The following is a 22,550-nucleotide window of genomic DNA, read 5'->3' on the forward strand; positions in this document are numbered from 1 at the left end:
TTTAAATTATGCAAATGTGGACGGGTAAGTTCTAATAACTTCCTCGTTCTTTGTTAACACTGCCGAGCGCCGAACTAGCAAACTGACGTTCGTCCAGAATAAAACTAAGGTGAGTTGTTATATGCGACAGCAAGAATCCACTTACTATATTACTCGTAACGGTGTAATGTTTAAGCGGATATACATACAAATATGTAATTAAATAAATGAAACTGTTGTATAAATGTGTTCCAACATAAAATTGGTTATATATGGACCATGTATACAAATTCTGCCATGAAGGCGGAGGCGGCATAAAACTGTAAGTTCTTCCATCTTGTGGAAAACCCGCATACGACAAGTTGGAGGAGGATCTCGCGCAAACACCCAAACGTCAATTATTTGTACAATATATATTATATATTCACATACATACATATATATAAAAAAAAAGTTAATGCATAGATCAAAAACATAATAATACAACTTTTCGGTCCAATTTCAGAAACAGCACTAATACTTCCATTTTCGCTAGCGCAGATTCATAACTTCAATAGAAGTAAAGAGCCACTTTGGCATATGCACGATCCCAAAAGGCATGACACCAATGAGTACGTATACATCCCGGATATTAAAATTAGTTAGTTAGAACATTTTATTACATCTTTCAACCACATTCAAAACTATGTTTCGCTTGTTAACACCTAAAATTTATTGCATCTTTTCCAACAAAAGGGTTTTTGTATTGCAGAAGATTATTAGACTCACTAAAATTTTAGTTATATTTTATATGGTTTATTATTTGTAACGCCTACTTATTAGTTAATGTATCTTTCCTGCATCTATTTGATACACAATCCCTTCAGATTGGTGCAACGGATTTCGTGGGTAAATCTGCACTACCGTTGTCGAATGATAACACTGTTTTTCGAATAAATACCTAAAGCATTCTGAAAAGCAAAAGTTCTTTGCGCTTAAATATTTAATTAAGTAGAAATAAATATGTATACATATAGTAATAAATGCGTTCCACAAAAACGTTAAGACGGGCACAATATTATATATTTACTACTAAACGTCTATTCACATCTATTTTGTGCACAACATTTGTGTCCTTTCACTTTGGTAGTCATCTACTCAACGTTGTACGAATGCAAATTATTTCGTCCTTTGTTGCAAGAACTAAGCCAGTAACTGAAGTTGGGGCGGATCTGCGCCCAAAATAAGCCTATGCAAATCTCCTCACTTTCCATCAGCTCTTCGTCAGTATTTTCGTTTCATTACAGTGGCGTTGAGCAGTATGTTAGACATTTAAAATAATCTGCTTATAGCTGTCAATTGGCAGTCCGTTGTCACTCATTCCTTCGGATACAATTGTGCCGTAAATATAGATGTAGAAGGCATGCACAACTGACTAGGTTGGGGGTAATCCTCAGGGGGGTTTTATTTTAAGCACTTTATTGTTGCTCGTTTTTCTTGCTCACAGGATGATAGAATAATGGAGCAAATAGAACTGCTCTAAAGTCTGATGTATACAGTGGAAGCAGATGTGGATTTAAAGTCGAAATGCCTTCTTTACGCGTTTGTACAATTACTTGGCGCCATGTGTAATTCCCTGCTGTGTTGTAAATTCTTGCAATAAAGTGGGAGTTCTGATAAAATATGCAATTGTTTGTTAGTTTGCAAACATTGCGGTCTGTTTCCGTATTTTACTGGGTTCATTTTATCGCCATTATGTAAATTAGATTAAGGTAAACTTTGTCTCTGTTTGTATTTAAGAATTGAGTTAAATTCGAAAGAGAACTTGGAGGGAAGAGCAATCAAAAAGTTATGATAAATATTAAATTATTTTGCCCAAGTCCCGACTAGGTTCTGTCTGTGCTGTGCAAATAATTGATATATGAAATATATACTTAAATATTGAAAAGATAAATAGCAACACATACTTACGAACGTACTTAATAAATATTCGACACGTTTTTGAGCTAATCCTTTAATGATTATAAAATATATTAATTTTAATATGTTTACGTACAAACATGCATACAAAAGGCTTGGACGGGTTTTTATTACAATCTTGATATAGCTTCATTCATATGAGGGCTGGTGTCAATATTAATTTTTTCCATTTCTGAATAAATTAGCTGAGAATCATCGGATATGGTTTCTATATCAACATCTTGGTAAAATGTTTCTAATTGTGCCGATAAGTTTTCCGAGTCCTGCGAGTCTTTTTGGCAATATGTCGTTTCGACAGGGACATCGTGCGTTTTCGTCATTGGAAATGTGTTCAGTTGAAATGTGGTGAAATGATTTTCAGTCTGATTAGCGTATAAAGCGCAGTCTGCATTATCAACGGCGAATCCTAAATTAATTCGCCTTAGTTCCGTTTTAATTCCAATTAGTTGAATGAGACATTTTCCAAACGATGGGCGATCATCTGGCTTGTTACTCCAGCACTGTAAGAACAGTGAAAACCTACGGATATTTGAATGGAGATTAAAACTGAGTTTCAACGATGCATACACCATGTCCGTAGCTAAGTACTTACAGTTTATCTGGGCAATTTTTGGGTTTTTCTAGTCTTCCTCCGTCCTTTACATAATTTAGAGCTTCGTAGTTATTCCTCCCGGCATATGGCTGTTGACCGAAAGTAAATATCTCCCAACAGAGTACAGCAAAAGCCCACACGTCAGATTGTGTTGTGAAAACGCCATCACTTAGGCTTTCTGGAGCCATCCATTTGACTGGCAAAAGACCTTCGCTTTCTTTGCTATAGTAATCGCTCTTGTAAATATCGCAAGCTAAGCCAAAGTCACCAATTTTTACAATACGTTTACTTGTGTCATAAGAAGATACTAAGCAGTTACGGCAAGCGAGATCACGATGTACGAAATGCATATCTTCTAGGTAGCTGCATCCTTTACAAACATCAATGCACATGGAGGTTAGATCTATCAAGTGCAGAGAAGCAACGGACCTCTAAGAAAAAAGGTTTGATTGTTGCAGTTTTAAATTCGACTATCGTGAATAAATACATACGTTTGAGTTAGGTCGTGAATCGCGTAAATAACGCAGTAAGTCTCCTCCCTCCATGTGCTCCATGACTACAGATATCGACTCGGTATCGAAGCAGATTCCAATAAGTCGGACAATATTTTCATGTTTGAAATTGTTCATTAGTTGAGCTTTCTGCAAGAGCTCTGCAAATTCGCTGGCACCCTTTCTCAGACTCTAAATAGTCAAAACATATAAGTTTAGTTTGGTTTTTTTAGCTATAAATTTACCTCGAGCTCACTTTAATTGCTACTTTTTCCTGTTGGTCGCAGTTTTGATGTTTTATTAGACCTTCGTACACTTCGCCAAAAGCGCCACTTCCCAAAAAATTCAATATTGTTATTTGATTCCAGTGGAGTTGGGGCAATAAGGCGATATCAGCATCACTTAAAGGCCCTCCAATGTACAATGTAGAATGACTTGTGGTGGAAAAAGCTCTATTATGCGATGCCATGAGTTGCTGGTGCTGCAGTGTTGATATGTTGCTCCATATACTTGGGCGGCTCTTTTCAAGCAACTTTTTTGCCTTTTGTCTTCTTACATGCACTATTTTATTAAGCACTATTTAGATTAAATTGTAAATTTAAAAAGGGAAAAGGAATAAACTTACATGCTCTTAATAGAACTAAAATGAGTACAAATATGGAAACAATCGCTGCCGGAGTTATGATTGCCAACACTAATGAGTCTCTTTTTTCGGGGGATACAAATGGCTCTAAAATTCGTTCACTATCCATGCTATATGGTCCCCAACCATATAATTCATTTCGCGCGCGCACCCGAAACATTAACAGCCTTAGTATGTATATTTCTCGAATTATGCAGCTTAGTTCGGTGGTATTACACGTAACTATCCATTTATCTTCAATCGGACTCGGTTCTTCCGCCCAAAGTGTTTGGCTGTGACTTGTTATGGAGCCGTTCATATAGTCTGGGTATGTCAATTGACTTCGTCTTATGCGTTTAGTACTACGAGCTTGTAATGCCTCCAAGGAATACTCCGATATTGGTTCCCCATTACCTGGAGCAGCTTCCCAAAATATTCTAAAAACGTCGCCTATCGTATGTTCAACTTGTGGCTGGCCGGGTCGTCCTGGAAAGTCACCCAGTGTTTCATACACAAAGTGCTCGTTTGGCACTTCTGGCCATATATAGGGATCTACTAGGGTTGCGTAAAATATTTCAAGAACAAATTCATATTTAGTTTTCGGCTTTAATTCTGGCACAACTATTACGGAAGAGTTTTCCGTAATATCAATACTGAACTCATTTTCCCCGTTTACTTCTTGACATGCCAAAACTGCCCTAGTTACGTCAGAAGAAGTAACCCAACTCAATGTCAAATTATAGGCTGTCTTTTTCACTAGCAATAGCCGAGAAGGAGTTTCAAAAGTCCTTACAATAACCGACGGCGTTGTATTAAATTTTTTTTCTGTAGAGAAAACATCCAACCACAATTTATACTCCTGTGAAGGTTCTAAATTCGTAAGAAAAAAATTCAAATTGTTCAATCGCTTCTGAGCATCTGAATCAGAGTTCTTTTCTTGCCAGTGTAACTTATACCACACTTTATCGCAGTTAGGTTCCTCAGGTACATTCCACATGACATAAATTTGAGCTGGATTTATAGCATACGCAGTGAAATTAAGAGGTACAGATGGTGTGCCGACGCCTGTACGTACTGTCATAACCTCAGAATACCATTCATCTAATTTTAGTTTTCTTTGATAGTACGATGATAAGGCCAGTTGAATCGTGTACTTTGTAAACGGCATAAGGTCTGTTAAATTTAGACTTTTTTCGAAGGTTGAATAACTGCGCGACACTTTGCTATTATCTGTAATCAATATGGTATATTTTAAGCCTGGAATTTTCAACTTGCATTTCTCCCTGTCTTTTACTTGTGGGAAAATCATAGCCATATAACTTTCACCCACATCAATGATCTGTGGTTTTAACAAGTTCTTATTTTGTAAAAGCATATCGTAATCCGGAAGAAGGCATTCGTACTCTGGATAGTGTTGGTAGTTATACGCCTTGATATTTTTAATATCCGTATTGTTTATTTGATATTCCAAGTTTTGTTTTCGTGCACTGTAAGCGTAAATACTTTCGTTTTGCAACACGTAGATGTAGCTATTATCTCGGTCAATTTGGCTTGTTCCTTTTGAGGTATATGAAAGTATTGAGTTTTGAGACATGCATAAACGCCTTTGAATGTCATAGGTACAAATGCTACCATTGTTATCTATAAGATTAACCGTCTCCAATTCTGGCAATGAAGAATCAGCAAACATTTTGTGAAATTTTGAATTTTTTAACGATATGAATGTGGAATTACACAGAATGTGCCCCTCAAGTGAATAAATATTCGCTTTTGTGTCAAACTCTAACCAAATAAGAATATTTGAGAAAGGTAAAATCATAAGGTCTTTTACGGTCTTCCCTCGTTCGAGTGAAAATATTTTATTTGGGGTCATTACTTTACCTTCGAACTGGCACAAATCTAGTTCATATATTGAGACAGAATACTCATCTTCTGTTTCTAATTCGGCCCAGTATACTGTTCGCTGAATCCAGTTGACGGTCATAGATAGTACGTCGGCTCGCATTCTTACCAACTTGATTGGCTTAAAACCTGCTGTAAGAGAAATAAGCTCTACATTTTCATTGACCCACAAAACACGTCTCTCACTCTGTACAACTGCCATATGTTCTACTTGACTGTTTGTATGTATTAATACATTATGCATATTCAAGTCCAAATCATATTCAGCAATAAATTCACTTGTAGCATAAAGAAATGCTGGTTTGGATTGAGGATCTGAATTGATATGAATTTGAAAAGTGCTCCGTTGGCTTCCTTTTAAAAACCCTGGCATGAAAGACTGTACTTCGAAGATATACGTCTCCCCAACCTGTAAGCCATCTATTGTTGTTTCGAAGACTTCTTTGTTACTTGAATTATATATTTTTTCGTCGTGCAGCTTATCTCCAAGCCAGCAGTATATTTTATAGCTTAATTCAGTATAGGGTCTTTTATTTTCAGGAGCATTCCACCGCACAATTGCGCTAATGTTGGAGTTTGTTTCAAGTGGATCTATAAAATGTTGAACAAAAACTCGCATTTGCTTAGGCGGGGCTAAATTAGTAGTAGGTGCAAGAAGTTGCACACGGGTGGCTGGGCCTATGCTCCAGTACGTGGATGGTGTTATGGAAATATTAAAATTTGGTTGTAGAACAAGAGTTTCACCTATTCTTAAAAACGAATCGTTCGTTTTGAAAATGATGTCTTTTTTGCTATTAGAATCATTATATTGTAAAAGTACGTTGTAAAATATTGTATGATTTTCTAAAGAATTTACTGCTTGCCATTTAATGATAAATTCGTCTGTGTGTGCTTGATTGATGTGGATACTTTTACTATCAACGGCTTCAGGGACAACTGAATGGTCATAAGTGGGTATATAATCAGGCCGCAGAGTAATGCAATTAATTTTGCTTAGCTGGGATAGTTGAATCTGAACTTGGTTAGTTAAATTGCTTGTTCTTGCGAAAATAATTGCATTCGAATTTAATTTTAACCACATGATACTATCAATTTCATGTAAATATTTTAATGAATCCTTTCGAATGTCATTTTCTAAGATTTTATATTGTAAATCATCTGCAGCCACATCGGTGCTTGTTCTGAATAAGTTAACCTCCCCATCGCCTCTACGCACAACCCAAAAGAGGCGTTTTCCTATTACATCCAAGGCGAAACCCCGTATCTCATCGTTGTCTGTGCTGACATGGTAATATTCATATTCGTCCGTGTCAAGAGTGTCGCCCAAAGAGCGTCTCACTAATCTCATTCCTGTCGAGTAGTAGATATGTCCGTTGTATACATCAACTGCGATACGTTGTGCATCGAATATGGATAGCAACTCACGTTGACTGCCATCTAAGTTCGCTCTCATCACACAGTTTCTCAGCGTATCTACCCAATACATCTTGCCACCACGCCACTCATATGCAAAGCTCACTGCATTTGTGGCTATAAATGAGCAAGTTATCTCAGGATTCATGATGTTCGCACATTGCAAGCGATTGTGCTCAGAAATGTAGTACATTGTGGCATTCAACTGCATAAAATCTTGAACGTTTTCCATTTGACCGACCTGCTCTACATGTTCACCGGTCTCATTCATTTCGTAAACACCATTCATGCTTGCCAGTAGAAATTTGTACTCCCCAAAAGGCCAAGTACGCGTTAACAATGCTTTGGACCACACGCCAAGTGTACTAACAGCAATGACACGAACACGAAACTTGTACAAATTATTCGGTTGTAATTTTTCTACATTGAAGTATGTTGTCTTTATATTGCGTATATTAAAGGCGCTATTACTTGCCACGTCCATTATCTCAAGTTCATAATCCCAATTTTTCCAAGCATATCCCGTCTGGTATTCGTCCAGTTTTGGCTCATTCCAAGTTATTTTGGCCATACTTGAAGTTACTAAAGCATTCAACTTTTCTGGGCTTGTTGTTTGCACTGGTTGTGTTTGCATAAGCGCATTTTGTCCCTTTTTTGCCATTGGCAAAATATTCCAACACCATTCCAACTCCCTTACAGTCCATATGTCGTATTCGTTTGTATTGAAGTTCTCTCGTCCCAGATGTGTACCATTTGTGGCTAGTATATGAATTCCATTATACCAGAAGCTAACAATGCGTTGGATATTAATGGATAGTCTAAACTGCAGATTTTGTACATATTGCCCATCATATGAGCTTTCGTACAAATCTTGGTCACTTGTATTGTAAAATATTATTAGTCTCCTTTGAAAATCATTTGAGAAGTGACCAACGTCCCTCTCAACTATGGGCTCTGAGTAATTAGTGGCCAGATTAGTTCGAACAAGACTACCATTTTTGGCCCAAAATAGCCAGCCATTTATGGGATCTACATTTAATCTCTCGATGGGTAGTGTTATATTGCTAATTATCGTACCCTGAAAGTTTCCATTGAAATCTGTACAAATGAGTCGCCAGTCCCCAGTAAGAGTCTAAAATCCAATAAAAATATTCGTTTCTGAGTCAAATATAAGAGTTTTATATACAAATTATTCAGAATATACCTGTCCCGCAATGAAAAGTCGCTTGTTTAACCAATCTACGCTAATCTTCTTTGATTTAAATTCTTTAAATTTGTCTAAGGTGGGAATCGCGTACGTTTGCTTATAATCATCTAATAAAATTCTGCGAAAATGATAAGTTTTAGGAAAATAAAAATATTCTCAATTTAAAATATCTTGTACCTCACGATATTCCCCGAAACATCTACAACGAAGAAAATATGTTCTCCTAAGAATGAGTATATAGCAAAATCATTTATGAGCTGATCGTTTTCAAAAACCAGTTCGGTATCCGTCAAAGGCTCAAAACTTTTGATTTTAATGCTGTATTCTCCGGCTATAATCGCCAGGTCGATATTATAAGAATTTCCATATATAGGCGCATCTTTCGTTTTGACAAATGTTTCAGCAGAACGGCCTTCTCCCTCTGTATTAAACATGGATAGTTTTAGTGTGTAATTCGTAGAAGGCAACAAATGGGAAAACACAAAGTTTCGTTTATCGGACGACAAAGTCTTGTTGTAAACAATGGAAAATTTATGTAGTTAATCCTTTGTAAGTTTTTTATCACGAAAATACCTGCATGTGCGACGAATTAGCGCTATCCAAAGATAAAATATAGCCTTTTAATGGGCCACAAGTAAATACTCCTGGTTCCCAAAAGACGCTGATATGATTATGATCCAAGGACATGGCTTCTTTGAATACTGGTTTTGAAAGTGGAACACCTTTAGCTGGAGTTGTAAACGTTTCCGTAGGGCGCGAATACACAACTTGATTAGCCAGTTCACCTAATTCCAGTTTGAATCGAAACTGAAATGAATACCAGTTGTTGACTAAATTTACTTAATTACTTTACGTAACAGTTTACTAATCATAGCAACCTTATAGACAGTAAAGGGAATGAACTCATCAAACAGTTCGCAGGCAAAATATTGGTTACAGTCGTAATTCACCAAGTTTCTCCAAAGTTGTGGCTCGGATATATTCCCCACAACATGTTGAAATTGTATGTGAACGCTCAACTGATAGTTTGCGAAGAAATATTTGGGCAATACAATGTTCCAATGCAACATTAGTGTATCTGAGTTATTAGATATTTTTATAAAGGGCTTTTTCAGTTGTATGGTTGATTCCACAATTTGTTTTTGGTGGTCCCAGTATAAATTTTGGCTCAACTCGCATGCAAATGTGCACGGCAAATCAGTATTATGTAATTGTGTTGAAACCTGGTAAGAAGGAAAAAATAAGCGTGGGAATAAAAACCGAAGCCCAATAAATACACAACTTCCTGAAACTTATTGCGAACACATACTTACACATATTTTCTGACAAGTTTCAGAGTTTGCTAATGCTTCCCTCCATTGTCCACATCCTTTTATGCACTGTAAGAATCGGTATTCATTTTAAATTCTAAATGCACTGCTAGTAGATACTCAAGCACATGTACATACTATATTCGATCGGGTATACATATATATGTATGTGTATGTATGTCTACAATATGCGTGCGTGCATGTAAGAGTTCACAGGTGGGTTTGCAAACTTAAACATCTGGTGAGTCAACAAAATGAAGAGGAAAACTCGAACTTCTACTTTTCCCCGATTACGTACATACAAGGCCTGAGAGGGTATGTGGTACGATACAAAATTGACGGATATTGATTTGTGGTGCTATAACACATTTGGCTTCAAAGTGATTAAATGTTGGGGTGAATGGTGTTCTAAGTGTTTATATGTTCAAATTTTAGAGTATGTTTAGGTTTTCTGGTTTCACACCAGCGTTCATTATCCAGGTGAAAGTGAATAGTAGCGTGCAAACGTTCAGCTCAATTCAAATTATATACTTACTCTCGACTTGAAGCATGCGGGGTGATCGTTCTCCTTGCCGCAAGCCAACCCATATTCATTTAAGAAGTCAGCTGCCTTTGAAATAGATAATAGATAGAAGATTTTTTTAGTTTTTAAGGAAGTAAAATAAATTATATACAATAGATAGCATAATTTATAATTTTTTTCCTAGCCCCTGATATGCAAAGTTTTTCAAACTGGAGTTGATTTCTAGTACTGCTTTGCTTCGACAGCTATGGTGTCACAATTGGATTTTGTCTATTTTGATAGAAATATAAAATAGAACATCTACAATTTATCAAAATGAGCTTTGTTTCGCTCGAGAACCGTATACAAATAACGAATAATCGTTCAACATGTCCCCAAATAAAAAAAGAGGTTGTCTGTAAAGTCGGTTTACTGACGATAGTTTAACGTGACAACGTCATAAGAAAATATTGATGGAATGGTTGCAATTTTCAAAACAAAATTTTAATTTTATTTGTTTGATAGATATTTTTTATGGATATAGAGGAGGAGGTAAATGGAATTGCAATGGAATAGGTCAAGTTGCATTTACACAAACGTGAAAAATGACGAAACATTTATCAAATTCATGAAAGATATCTTCAATTTTGATTGTGCATCAGACGTTAATAAATCAACAACACTAAGAGGCACCATCATCGATTTGCCTTTTTCAAGACACTTTACACTCGAAACACTCCCTTTTATTTCCTACTTTTTATATCATCGTCCTATTCTCAACAGAGAAATGGTTCATTACCATGCACACAGGAAGAAGGCATATGCAAATACAAGTATGTGAATTTATATATGTACCTACATATGCGCATATACATACATATATATGCTCACTCAAGTAGGACAGAGCCAGATGTCGAACGTTGCCGAACGCGGGGGCCGATTGCGCTCTTTGTCGTTCGTTCCGCGCTCTCGCTTGCAGTTCAAGCACATTAGCTTACATTTGCTTGCGTACGGAATAGATTCGTATATTTGATATATCCATATGACTTGTATGCATCTTTACATATAGATTTGTTCTTTTTGAAAATTGCGCGAAATTGTATATGTATATGCATGTTTATATACATATATTAGTATACAACATATCTTATAAGGTATATGGTAAATATTACCATACATTTTTTCCTTCATATATAATAAAAAAATTAATAATACAGTTGTACCTCGGTTAACCGGGCCTCTACTAACCGGGTACATCTGTTAACCGGCATACTGTGTGTTTGATTTTATATCTCTATTAACCGTGCTTTACCTCTATTATCCGTGCGGCGTATAATAACTTTTTTCAATTTAAGTGAATGTGCAAAGAAATAAAATTCGGGGATTCCCATTTTTTGTTTTTATGTAATAAATTTGTATCAAATTTCACTTTCATTCAGTCTGTAAGTGAAATTTGATCTCTTAACAGGTGCTTTTGTGAAAATGGCTCCATCAATAAGTAAACTGACAAAAAGAGCAAGAAAAGTTCTTTCAATTAAAGAGAAAATAGAACTGATTAACGAATATCGCAAGAACCCATCCGTTCATTTTTTATCTGAAAAATATGGTGTTGGCAAACAAACTGTACGAGACTTAATAAAAAACAAAGAAAAAATTTTGAAATATGAATCGGAAAGTGATTCAATTCACGGTTTAAAAAATAGACATACTCTGAAAAAATCCGAAAATCCAAAGGTTGATTTTGCAACATATGAATGGTTTCGACAAGAAAGATTTAAGGGATGTCCCATTACAGGTAATATTACTCAAATCCAGACATCCACATAAACTGAAAATTTCCTGCAATTTCTAGGCGAAATGATTACTGAGAAGGCAAAATATTTTCATGGTAAATTAAACATAAATTCCGAGTGTAAGTATTCATCTGGTTGGCTGGAAAAATTCAAAAATCGGCATGGAATTCGTAGGCTGAAATCCACAGGAGAAAAGGAGTGTGCTGATTATGTGTCTGCAACGATGTTTGTGGAAGACTTAAACGAATACATTAAAAATGAACAACTTACAACTGAACAAATTTATAATGCAGACGAAACCGGTCTATTTTGGAAGTGTTTGCCCCAAAATTCGTTGGCGAGTGGTGATGAATATTCTATTGAGGGGTACAAAGAGTCCAAGGAAAGAATCACAGCTTTACTTTGTGCAAATGCAGCTGGGACTCACAAGTGTAAATTGATGATAATAGGAAAAAGTGCTAATCCAAGATGTTTAAAAAATGTTAAATACATTCCTGTAGTTTATAAGTCTAATAAGAGAGCTTGGGTAACACAAGAGCTATTTCTGGAGTGGTTTAACAACAATTTTGTACCAGAGGTAAGAGAACATTTACAACGCATTGGTCTCGAAAAGAATTGCAAAGTTCTTTTGCTATTAGACAACTGTCCAGCACACCCGGATGTAAATGCAATGATATCTGATAATGTTACAGTAAAATATCTACCACCGAATTGTACATTTTTGATTCAGCCTATGGATCAAGGAGCCATTCGGAGTTTCAAATGCCAGTACCGTAAATTTATCGTGCAAAAACTTGTGGATTCTAATAGTCGACACGAATTTGTTAAATCTTTGAACATTAAGTCAGCTTTATGGACAGCAGCGACTTCGTGGGATTCTGTAACCCCACGTGTTTAAATAAAGTTTGGAATAACTTACTATCTCAAGATGATGAAAATGATTCAACTTTTAGTATTGAGATACAATCAGATGTATTAATACCACCTGGTTTTACAGCTGATGCTATCTCAAAGTGGATGGAGTGCGATATTGATGTCGCACCGTTTGCTATTGTATCTGATGATGAAATCGTTAACATGGTCAATCAAACAGAAGAATATGAGCTTGAGTCAAATTCAGAGGAATCAGATGGAGGTAATACGGTAGAAACCCCCACATTAGCTCAAGCAATAGAGGCTAGTAGTGTTTTGTTAAAGTTCTTAGAAAACTATACTGGTACAGGTATTTCAGAACCAGACAAAATACAAGTGTATCGCATACAAAGTCATTTACTTAAGGAACAAATGAATTCTAAAAGACAAACTACTTTAAACGAATATTTTAAATTAATATAAATATGCATTTATGTACCTATATGTATGTATATGAAAGTATATTATAAAAACAGTAATAAGATATGTATCTGTATTCATAAGTATGTTAATAGATGCAAATTTACATGTTCTTTTTAAAAATAAATAAAAATAATAAAATTTTTGAATATGTATTTCAAAAAACCTCTTTCAACCGTGTTTTCGATTATCCGTGCTGAGCCCGGTCCCGAGCAACCCGGTTAATCGAGGTACAACTGTAATAACATTAAAACAACAGGTATTATTAACAAACTTGGTTTTATTTTAAATTCTTCAAGTAAATCAAATTAATAATAATCAATAAGAAGGCATATGCAAGTACAAATACGTGAATTTATATATGTACATATGCGCATATATGTACATACATATATACGCTCACTTAAATAAGAGAGAGCAAGATGTCGAACGTTGCCGTTCGTTTGCTTTGTTCGTTCCGCGCTTTCGCTTGCAGTTCATTCAAGGTAACGGCAATGAGCAAGGTAACGACAAATGAGCAAGGTAACGACAAATGCGCAAGGTAACGACAAATGAGCAAGGTAACGACACATTTTTTCGTGCGTGCAGCCCGCTAAATCGAATTATAAGACGTTACCACGTCAAAAATAGTTGGGCAATTTGTCTTAAAAATTCAGCTGGAAGTGCGCTTACCGTCAACGCATCGAAATACTTTAACAACGTTTTTTAATAACGATACTGATGCTACGTGCTTTCAACAAGGGCAGTGAAGCGATCAATTTTTTGCGAACGAAATTTCCGGGAAGAACAATTTCCCGACATTCTGTAGCAATTTAGCCACCACGGTCGCGTGATTTAAGGCACTATTTATAAATTGTAGACCCTCCACTTCATATCTATATCAATAAAGAGATAATGAGTTTTCATTCAATACTCGTATGTGTTTAATTTAAATTTAAAAAAGAAAATTGTACTTGAAATACTTTGTATATCAACTGCGTTTTGTGTAAACATAACTCATACCTACATAGATACATATATTGGCACTCAACTAAATGCAGTTTTGTATTATATATAAACAGCACATGCAAATTTTCATCAAAAAGGTCATTTACTTCACTAAAGTCCGGAGAATTTATTTGTGTACTGAGTGTTGTCGTTTCTTTGAATGTAATCACGCGCATATACTACTGTCGGGCAGGTAATTGTTGTACTGAGAAATATCAAGACTGAAAACTCCGATCTATATACTGAAATGTTTATTTAACAGTCGCGTTCCATTTTTATTTGATTGCAAAAACCTGACCTAAGTAAAACAGTAAATAAATAGTCTTTAATTCCAATAATAACAGTTTAACACTCGACCTTGAGCAGAATTCTACGGCAACTCGGCCGGTTAGTTCCTAATATTGTACATACCTATGAATGACATGCATAATTACTTATAATTCTCGTTTAATCCCTTTAACTTACAACCAATTTTGTTTATCGTTCCTTTTGCATGGTAATATTGCTTTTTAATACTCACTATCAGGCTGTGATAACGACTCATAATTAAATATAGCCGAGTTATGAGTATGTAAAACATGCCCATATTCAATTCGGCCATATAAATTAATTACTACAGATTACACATTCTATTCACTTGCTTTGAAGTATAGAATTAAAAAATAAATAAATAATTGGCGCGTACACTTATGTTAGGTGTTTGGCCGAGCTCCTCCTCCTATTTGTGGTGTGCGTCTTGATGTTGTTCCACAAATGGAGGGACCTACAGTTTCAAGCCGACTCCGAACGGCAGATGTTTTTATGAGGAGCTTTTTCATGGCAGAAATACACTCGGAGGTTTGCCATTGCCTGCCGAGGGGCGACCGCTATTAGAAAAATGTTTTTATTAATTTTGCCTTCACCGAGATTCGAACTAACGACCTCTCGGTGAATTCCGAATGGTAATCACGCACCAACCCATTCGGCTACGGCGGCCGCCGAAGTATAGAATTACCTTTGTATTTAAAATATATGTACAAATATCAATATAAGTATATAGAATATATGTTTATGTGTACATACATACATATATAGCTGCATGTGACGTTGATACGACAACAATAATAAAATTAGCGTACATAAATGCCCACAAAAGCGAGTATCAAATGAACAAAAGGATGGCAGTGTATATGCATACATTTAAATACATACATATGTACGTATGCACATCCGATGAAAAATCTTTCTTCACGTAACCTTGCAAGTAGTCCTCATTGTTGGACACAAATGACGCTACGATTAATAGTGCAGAGATTACTTACATGTATATGGAGAAGTCTAATCGAGTTATCACCTTGTAGAATTGAATACACAGAAGAACATATGTACGTACATTAAATGTAATAACTAGACTAGCACAAGTGTTCAAATGCTTGCTGGATGCCATCCAATGAAGATGTGCTCCAAATTTCTAATACAGCAACTGCGGCAGTGTGGCTACTGCTGCTCACATTTACTCGCACATGTCCATACATTGTACATATCACATGTATTCTTGTATGTGGGTTGACCGTTATAATTGGCGAAGAAGACCTGGACACTTGCGTTCGCACATACATACTCGTATACTATTCGCAAACTCACATACTTTACTAATTCAAACACGTCCGCAAGGCATAGCTGCGTCGGAAAGCCTTAGTTTTGATATGAAGAAGCTGCTAATTAGTTGTTAATTTAAGTAAACAATTAGTACAATTTATTGTCAACTAATTATCTGTTTTTGAAGGAAGGGCAATTGAAGAGTTAGTGTTGGAAAGTGTTGCGTACGTTGTAGAGGGGAACTTTATGCTAGTCAATAATTTAGCAACTTTTTGGATTGGAATTTTGCCGGAAGTTGCTTGTTGCGACGTAACAGTGGAATGTGTAGGGTACGCCTCCGTAGTCATCTTTGGCCAAGTATTATAGGAAGCAATTTTTCTAACAATAATTTTAAATATGTAACTCTATTTTGGAAATGTGTGGTAAACAATTACAGTAAGACATGTAAATATCGTATGTACTTATAATAAACCAAGTGCCTACTCCCACGATGTAATTTGTTATGCATACGTATGCATATGTATGTATAGGTGTACCTGCCTTTTATATTTACTTTTCTGCGATTTTGAAATATCAATGCTTTTTAAAGTAGTAATTGCTAAAGTACTGGCTACAGTAGGAAACTAAATCGATTTACATATGTATATACATACATATGTCATAAACTCACTTCGAGATTGCAGTGCGTCATGCATTCTTCAGTTATATTTTCGATTGTCGCATTTTCGGTAACATTTGTACCAAAAAAGCCTTCGTTTTCTTTATTGCTATTTCCAGGTGTAGAATTCCTTTTCCCGTCTGTGGATAAGTTGAGTAGATTTGGGGTATCAATTGTGACTTTGCCACTAATTTCTCTACTGTCAATTACTGCTACAGATTTGCTTGTCACTGGATATTCATTTGATTTGTACATATCACATTTAACCACCAACACCAGCAACAACAGCCAGTAAAATGAATTCATTATTGATGCCAATGAAACACCGGTGAATATTATATTTGCACGTTTGCAGCTTGTTTGCCGAGTATTATGCGGTCGCGTCGCCGCCACTCTCGCTGCAGTACTCATTTTTAATTGCTTTTGCGTCATGATCTATGTATTGATGTTTTTCCCTCTGCTCCCAGGGTTTTGTTTTTTATAATGTTTATTTTGTATACATATAAACAGAGCACGCAGCGTCCACAGTTTTAATATTTTTTGGTGCATGCATTCATAGATATGACCTTATTCACATATGTACATACATACATATACCCATATTCATACGATTATATTTATAAAGGGGATACAAAGAGTGAATTTTATTCGAAATCTTGAAGTTTTCGGTGGTTACCAGAGCAGCGCGTTAATTGTTTTCTTCATTTTTAATTCAGCCACTGTGTATGTATACATACACATACGTATTTTTTTATTCAATTCATTTTTGTGGCATCAATTAAGTCTTATTAAATTATTGTATATGTGAGTACAGTTTTGTTCTGTATTAGACTTTTATTCCACTTAACTATATACATAAATGATATTCAAAGGAGTTTTGGTCTACATCTAGATTGATTTTTCGTCAAAACTCTCGGATTAATGCATAACTAATTATAAGCAAAAAATACCTATGTTGGTCAGGGGTATTAATGGATTAGCAGGCTTATACAATCACAAACATCACTTGTTTTAAGAAATTGTTAAATCGTGAACTCAGAACGTTTCACTTTAATTATTCACTGCTGCGGCATTTTTAATAAATTAAAACTTCAGATAGCGATTGGAGCTTTGTTTAACACCTATGTATATATGTATTCTTGTGAGCTCAACATTGATGTTTACATATAACGTTTGTATACAATGTTCATTAAATGAATACGCGTGTCTAATGGCTTTTATTTAACAAAAACTGCTTTAAGCCTTATTGTAGTGCTCTCATACAAGCCACGCTCAAATCACAACTGATCGGTCTAGCCGAGCTTGGCGCTTACTTGTAGTTCACATACATACATATGTACTCGTATTTTTATATCTTAAACAAATAGCCTCAGAGCCAGAATATCATATCTCATTTCGCATGCCTAGAGCTTTTCGATACACGCAAAAAAATATGTGAATTTTTAAACCAAGTAAAATGCAAAATTAGACATATAAATTTAGATTAACTGCAAAGCACATAAGAAATCAAAAAATTCAAATCGTAAACGGTTTTTGGTTATGTTTATATAAATTAATCTTTTATAATCTTGAAATAAGTATACATACACAATTAAATATAAATATTAACAAATGTTAAGACCGAGCCTCTCTTCAAATTTCTTGTATTCGACTTAACGTTATCGCACAAATGAAGCCCTCAGAAATAAATTCTTAACTTTGCCATTGTTGTCGGGAGGCGATTTCTATTAAAAATTAAATAAGTAAATGTTATATTTAGTGGTGGCTAATTCATATGAAATTATTGCCATATTATAGGATAATTACATACATATATCTTCACGTTAACTTTTGTAGAATGTTGATTGCAAGTATTTAAATTTAGTTTGAAAAAATTGTTCTAAACTATTTTAAATTATTATTTGAAAATTATTTTAGTGTTACTAATTAACAAATATTAGTTAACAACAATTCTCTAAGTGCATGAGCAAACAAAAGAGACTCCGGAATAAAGCTTTCATTATTGAGAACCCATTGCTAAAATATTGTATGCGTATAAGAAGTTTTGCTTAGTTCATCTGACTTCTATATTATTTGTGTTGCAATCAGCCGGCATATTTTGTATCCGCGCTCGCAGACCACCTGAGTGATAAGAATGAAGCGAAAAAAATATATGGTATGTACATGACAAGTTGAATGTACTTATGCAAATGTGTTTGTGTGCAAATGTTATAATTGTATAGAGATATTTTTTTTAATATTGATATAAAAAATAGCAAAGGCTATTTCTAAGGCTTAAGGTTTGAAAATATGTATTTTTATTTAAAATGTATTTTTTATTGGGAGTGCAACTAAAAAGGAAGTGGCCGCCATAGCTGAGTAGGGCACTACCATGCGATGAGTTCGGATTCGAAGCCCATAGTGAACACAAAACATCGTGTAGTGGAAGACATTTATTTTTTATTATCTCAACTCAATAGATAATGGCAAACCACCAAGCGCATTTTTGACAAGAAAATGAATGTTGCTGGTGGCATTTAAAGCAATTGGCCGGCCGGTTCTGCATTATGTACCGCCTATCTGGTCATCTGGTACTAGTGATTCGCAGTAGAGTAAGCTCCAAACCTGTCAGAATGCTGCCATCAGTACAACCACGGGACGCCTCCTTAAGTCTCCCATAAAACATTTCCAGAGCGAGACTGCTACTCTCCCGGTTAAGGAGGTACTTGCTGCACGCTGAGCGACCTCCTAGGCGAGGAGGAGGAATCGCTTATAATTAGACTAACGAAATCTAGGACCGAACAGAACTACTGAACCAGACAATATATAGATGGGCATTGAACGACTTTCATCGGGATTCGCTTACCACCTTCCTAAACTCTCGTTCTCCGAATGAAGTCATCGCCCCCAACCTGTCGAAGTAACATGTTTTCTGGGATTTACGTTAGATAAGATAGACGATATCGATCGGTGGCTACATCGTACCAGCAATATGGCAATAATTGATGATCTCATACAATAATAACAACCAAATTATATGTTATATGAACAAGCTTAGTAAAAATGCGTTTGAATCAACATTCAATGTATTTATTTTCACACAATAGTAAAAAACTAACTTCTAAAAATTTAACTTAGAAAAACAAGTTTTGTGTGGTATTAAATGTAATAAACAAAAGTAAATTTAAATAAATAGTTTCAGGATTATTATTATTGTTTTGGTGTTTTGTAAGGGCCGCTTATATTTTTTAAACACAGGTTCAAGTATATTTAATATTTTCTGCATGTATTTTCCACTTTTTTACAGTTTGCTTGCATTTCGCATGTCTGCGAGCTTTACTTCACTTTGTCTCTTACGTATGTGCTCATACCGTTTTTTTTTTCTCAATTTCTCCATCCAACACAAAATCCTATCCAAACAGCTATTTACTCATAGAGGCTATATTTTAGTCCAAAAAACTCTCTAAAAGGCTGACTCTAATCTTTATGCTAATTGGATCTGGTGATGTTATATACTGATCTCAGATTGTGTGTTAAAATTTACGAAAGCCATGTTTGTAAATCAAAAAAGCAAGCAATGGAAAAAATGGTATCATCGGCACAATATCAATGCTCTCCTATCTCATGCACACGTTCAAAAATGAATGAAACATCCGTTAATTGCCTGTCCGTAATATAAAATAATCATAAAAATTTACTAGAAGGACACGAGTGCAGAGGCAATAATTTTCCTCACGAGTATAAATTGTATACATACGTATGTGTGTTTGAATGTATGTATGCCTGTGTTCAATTGAGTAAGAAAGAGTAAATAGTGCCCATTTACACGAGGAGACAACTGGAAGGGAAACATTTTGTTCGGGGGTGAAGGACGGCCGCGGAAGAGAGAAGGGAATTTGTCTCCTGTACTGGCGACACGCTTTGTGCTTCTTATTCGTATTTCCAATCTTAAAGCAATTTTTGACAGTTGCTTCATTTGTTTTCTCCTTTTGTGGGAGAAGGTTCTGAGTTATGTGTTGGTTTTCAAGCAAACGGAAGATAACAAAGATGACAAACATCCGAACACTGCTTGGGAAATGCACGATTATTTTTGCTAGTAAAGTAGTATAATTTAAAATATATTATGGGGCATTTTTACGTTGAATTCTAATTTTCCCCGTATTTCTAGATACTCAAGTTAATTTTAAGTTAATTATTTATGTATGAAAGATTTTTAATTTAATTTTTTTTATTCAAGTGCAATAATTTATAAATATATTTAAATAAAAAAACAACAAATTATTTATTATTTAACCAGTTTGCATTTTTCATTCATATATTTAAGAAATTGTTGACGAACGTTTTCCGCTTTACATGTAAGCGCGTGCGAGAATACATCCGAACCAGACGATGCTAAAGCATTAAATGTCAAAATGTTGCCGAAAACAATTTTGCCCGTGTGGCCGCGAATGAGACATGAAAAGAGAATTTCCAGTGTCTCCCTTCCAGATGTCTGCGTGTGTAAATCGGGTGATACAATCTCCGTTTCTGTCAAAAAAGGTGAGGATGGATGCATAAATGAACAGGACGCAGCAAATAAAAAGTCTCATTTTCGTACTGTTTAGTGCCCATTTACACGATGTCTCCTCTGGAAGACCCGATTTACACGAGGAGACATCTGGAAGGGAGACACTGGAAATTCTCTTTTCATGTCTCATTCGCGGACACACGGGCAAAATTGTTTTCGGCGACATTTTGACATTTAATACTTTAGCATCGTCTGGTTCGGATGTATTCTAGCACGCGCTTACATGTAAAGCAGAGAGCGTTCGACAACAGTTTCTTAAATATATGAATGAAAAATGCAAACTGGTTAAATAATAAATAATTTGTTGTTTTTTTTTATTGAAATATATTTATAAATTCTTATACTTGAATAAAAAAAATTAAATTAAAAATACTTCATATGTAAATAATTAACTTAAAATTAAACTGAGTATCTAGAAATGCAGGGAAAAATTAGAAATCAACATAAACATGTCCCATAACTATTTTAAATTATACTACTTTACTAGCAAAAATAATTGTGCATTTCCCAAGCAGCGTTCGTATGTTTGTCATCGTTGTTATCTTCCGTTTGCTTGAAAACCAACACATAACTTAGAACTTTCTTCCACGAAAGAAGAAAACGAATGAAGCAACTGTTAAAAATTGCTTTAAGATTGGAAATACGAATAAGAAGCACAAAGCGTGTCGCCAGTACAGGAGACAAATTCCCTTCTCTCTTCCGCGGCCGTCCTTCACCCCCGAACAAAATGTTTCCCTTCGACCCGATTTACACGAGGAGACATCTGGAAGGGAAACATTTTGTTCCGCGGCGAAGGACGGTCGGGGAAGAGAGAAGGGATTTTGTCTCCCGTACTCGGCGACACGTTTTGCTCTTCTTATTCGTATTTCCAATCTTTCCAATTTTTGACAGTTGCTTCATTCGTTTTTTTCTTTTGTGGAAGAAAGTTCTAAGTTATGTGTTGGTTTTCATACAAACGGAAGATAACAACGATGACAAACATACGAACGCTGCTTGGGAAATGCACAATTATTTTTGCTAGTAAAGTAGTATAATTTAAAATAGTTATGGGACATGTTTATGTTGATTTCTAATTTTTCCCTGCATTTCTAGATACTCAGTTTAATTTTAAGTTAATTATTTACATATGAAGTATTTTTAATTTAATTTTTTTTATTCAAGTATAAGAATTTATAAATATATTTCAATAAAAAAAACAACAAATTATTTATTATTTAACCAGTTTGCATTTTTCATTCATATATTTAAGAAACTGTTGTCGAACGCTCTCTGCTTTACATGTAAGCGCGTGCTAGAATACATCCGAACCAGACGATGCTAAAGTATTAAATGTCAAAATGTCGCCGAAAACAATTTTGCCCGTGTGTCCGCGAATGAGACATGAAAAGAGAATTTCCAGTCTCTCCATTCCAGATGTCTCCGTGTGTAAATGGGGTGTTACATGGCTGGAATATTAAAACACATACAAATACTTTTATTATATTTTTACTTCTTTACCACTCCAATAAACAACATTTTATCTGAATCAGACTTTCCAGCACTGGAAGGGAGAGTCCACACATTCAACATCACCACTACTCAATCATAAACACAAATAATACACCTACCATATATCCAACTACAATTGGAAAATTATTTTTTTTTTGTTTTCTCGTGCCTTTGCCTTGGTCACACAAACG

General features: G+C 35.3%; 2 protein-coding genes across 2 annotated transcripts in view; one reads left to right on the forward strand and one right to left on the reverse strand.

The window, feature by feature from the left end:
* Positions 1-22,550, forward strand: part of LOC128859372 (uncharacterized) — a 31,832-nt gene that overhangs the window by 7,424 nt on the left and 1,858 nt on the right. Inside the window, exon 4 of the mRNA XM_054096358.1 lies at positions 485-590. Coding sequence (XP_053952333.1) covers positions 485-590 — 106 coding nt within the window. The remainder of the gene's footprint in view (positions 1-484; positions 591-22,550) is intronic.
* LOC128859371 (protein sevenless) lies at positions 1,968-17,775 on the reverse strand. Its single transcript, XM_054096357.1, has 12 exons — positions 16,338-17,775; positions 10,011-10,085; positions 9,479-9,544; positions 9,044-9,388; positions 8,739-8,972; positions 8,343-8,674; positions 8,163-8,283; positions 3,647-8,090; positions 3,278-3,582; positions 3,022-3,213; positions 2,531-2,961; positions 1,968-2,457 (listed from the first exon to the last, which is right to left on the reverse strand). Exons 1-12 carry the CDS (start codon positions 16,755-16,757, stop codon positions 2,049-2,051), a joined length of 7,374 nt encoding a protein of 2,457 aa, XP_053952332.1. The 5' UTR covers positions 16,758-17,775; the 3' UTR covers positions 1,968-2,048.

The sequence above is a fragment of the Anastrepha ludens genome, chromosome 3, assembly GCF_028408465.1.
Source record: "Anastrepha ludens isolate Willacy chromosome 3, idAnaLude1.1, whole genome shotgun sequence".
Lineage (NCBI taxonomy): Eukaryota > Metazoa > Arthropoda > Insecta > Diptera > Tephritidae > Anastrepha > Anastrepha ludens.

Excerpts from the sequence above, each read along its gene's own strand:
- LOC128859371 (XM_054096357.1), bottom strand. The coding sequence starts at position 16,757 with ATGACGCAAAAGCAATTAAAAATGAGTACTGCAGCGAGAGTGGCGGCG. Across the intron at positions 8,973-9,043 it reads TTCCCTTTACTGTCTATAAG|TTTCGATTCAAACTGGAATT; the intron begins GTTGCTATGATT and ends TATTCATTTCAG. Across the intron at positions 3,214-3,277 it reads AGGAAAAAGTAGCAATTAAA|AGTCTGAGAAAGGGTGCCAG; the intron begins GTGAGCTCGAGG and ends TTGACTATTTAG.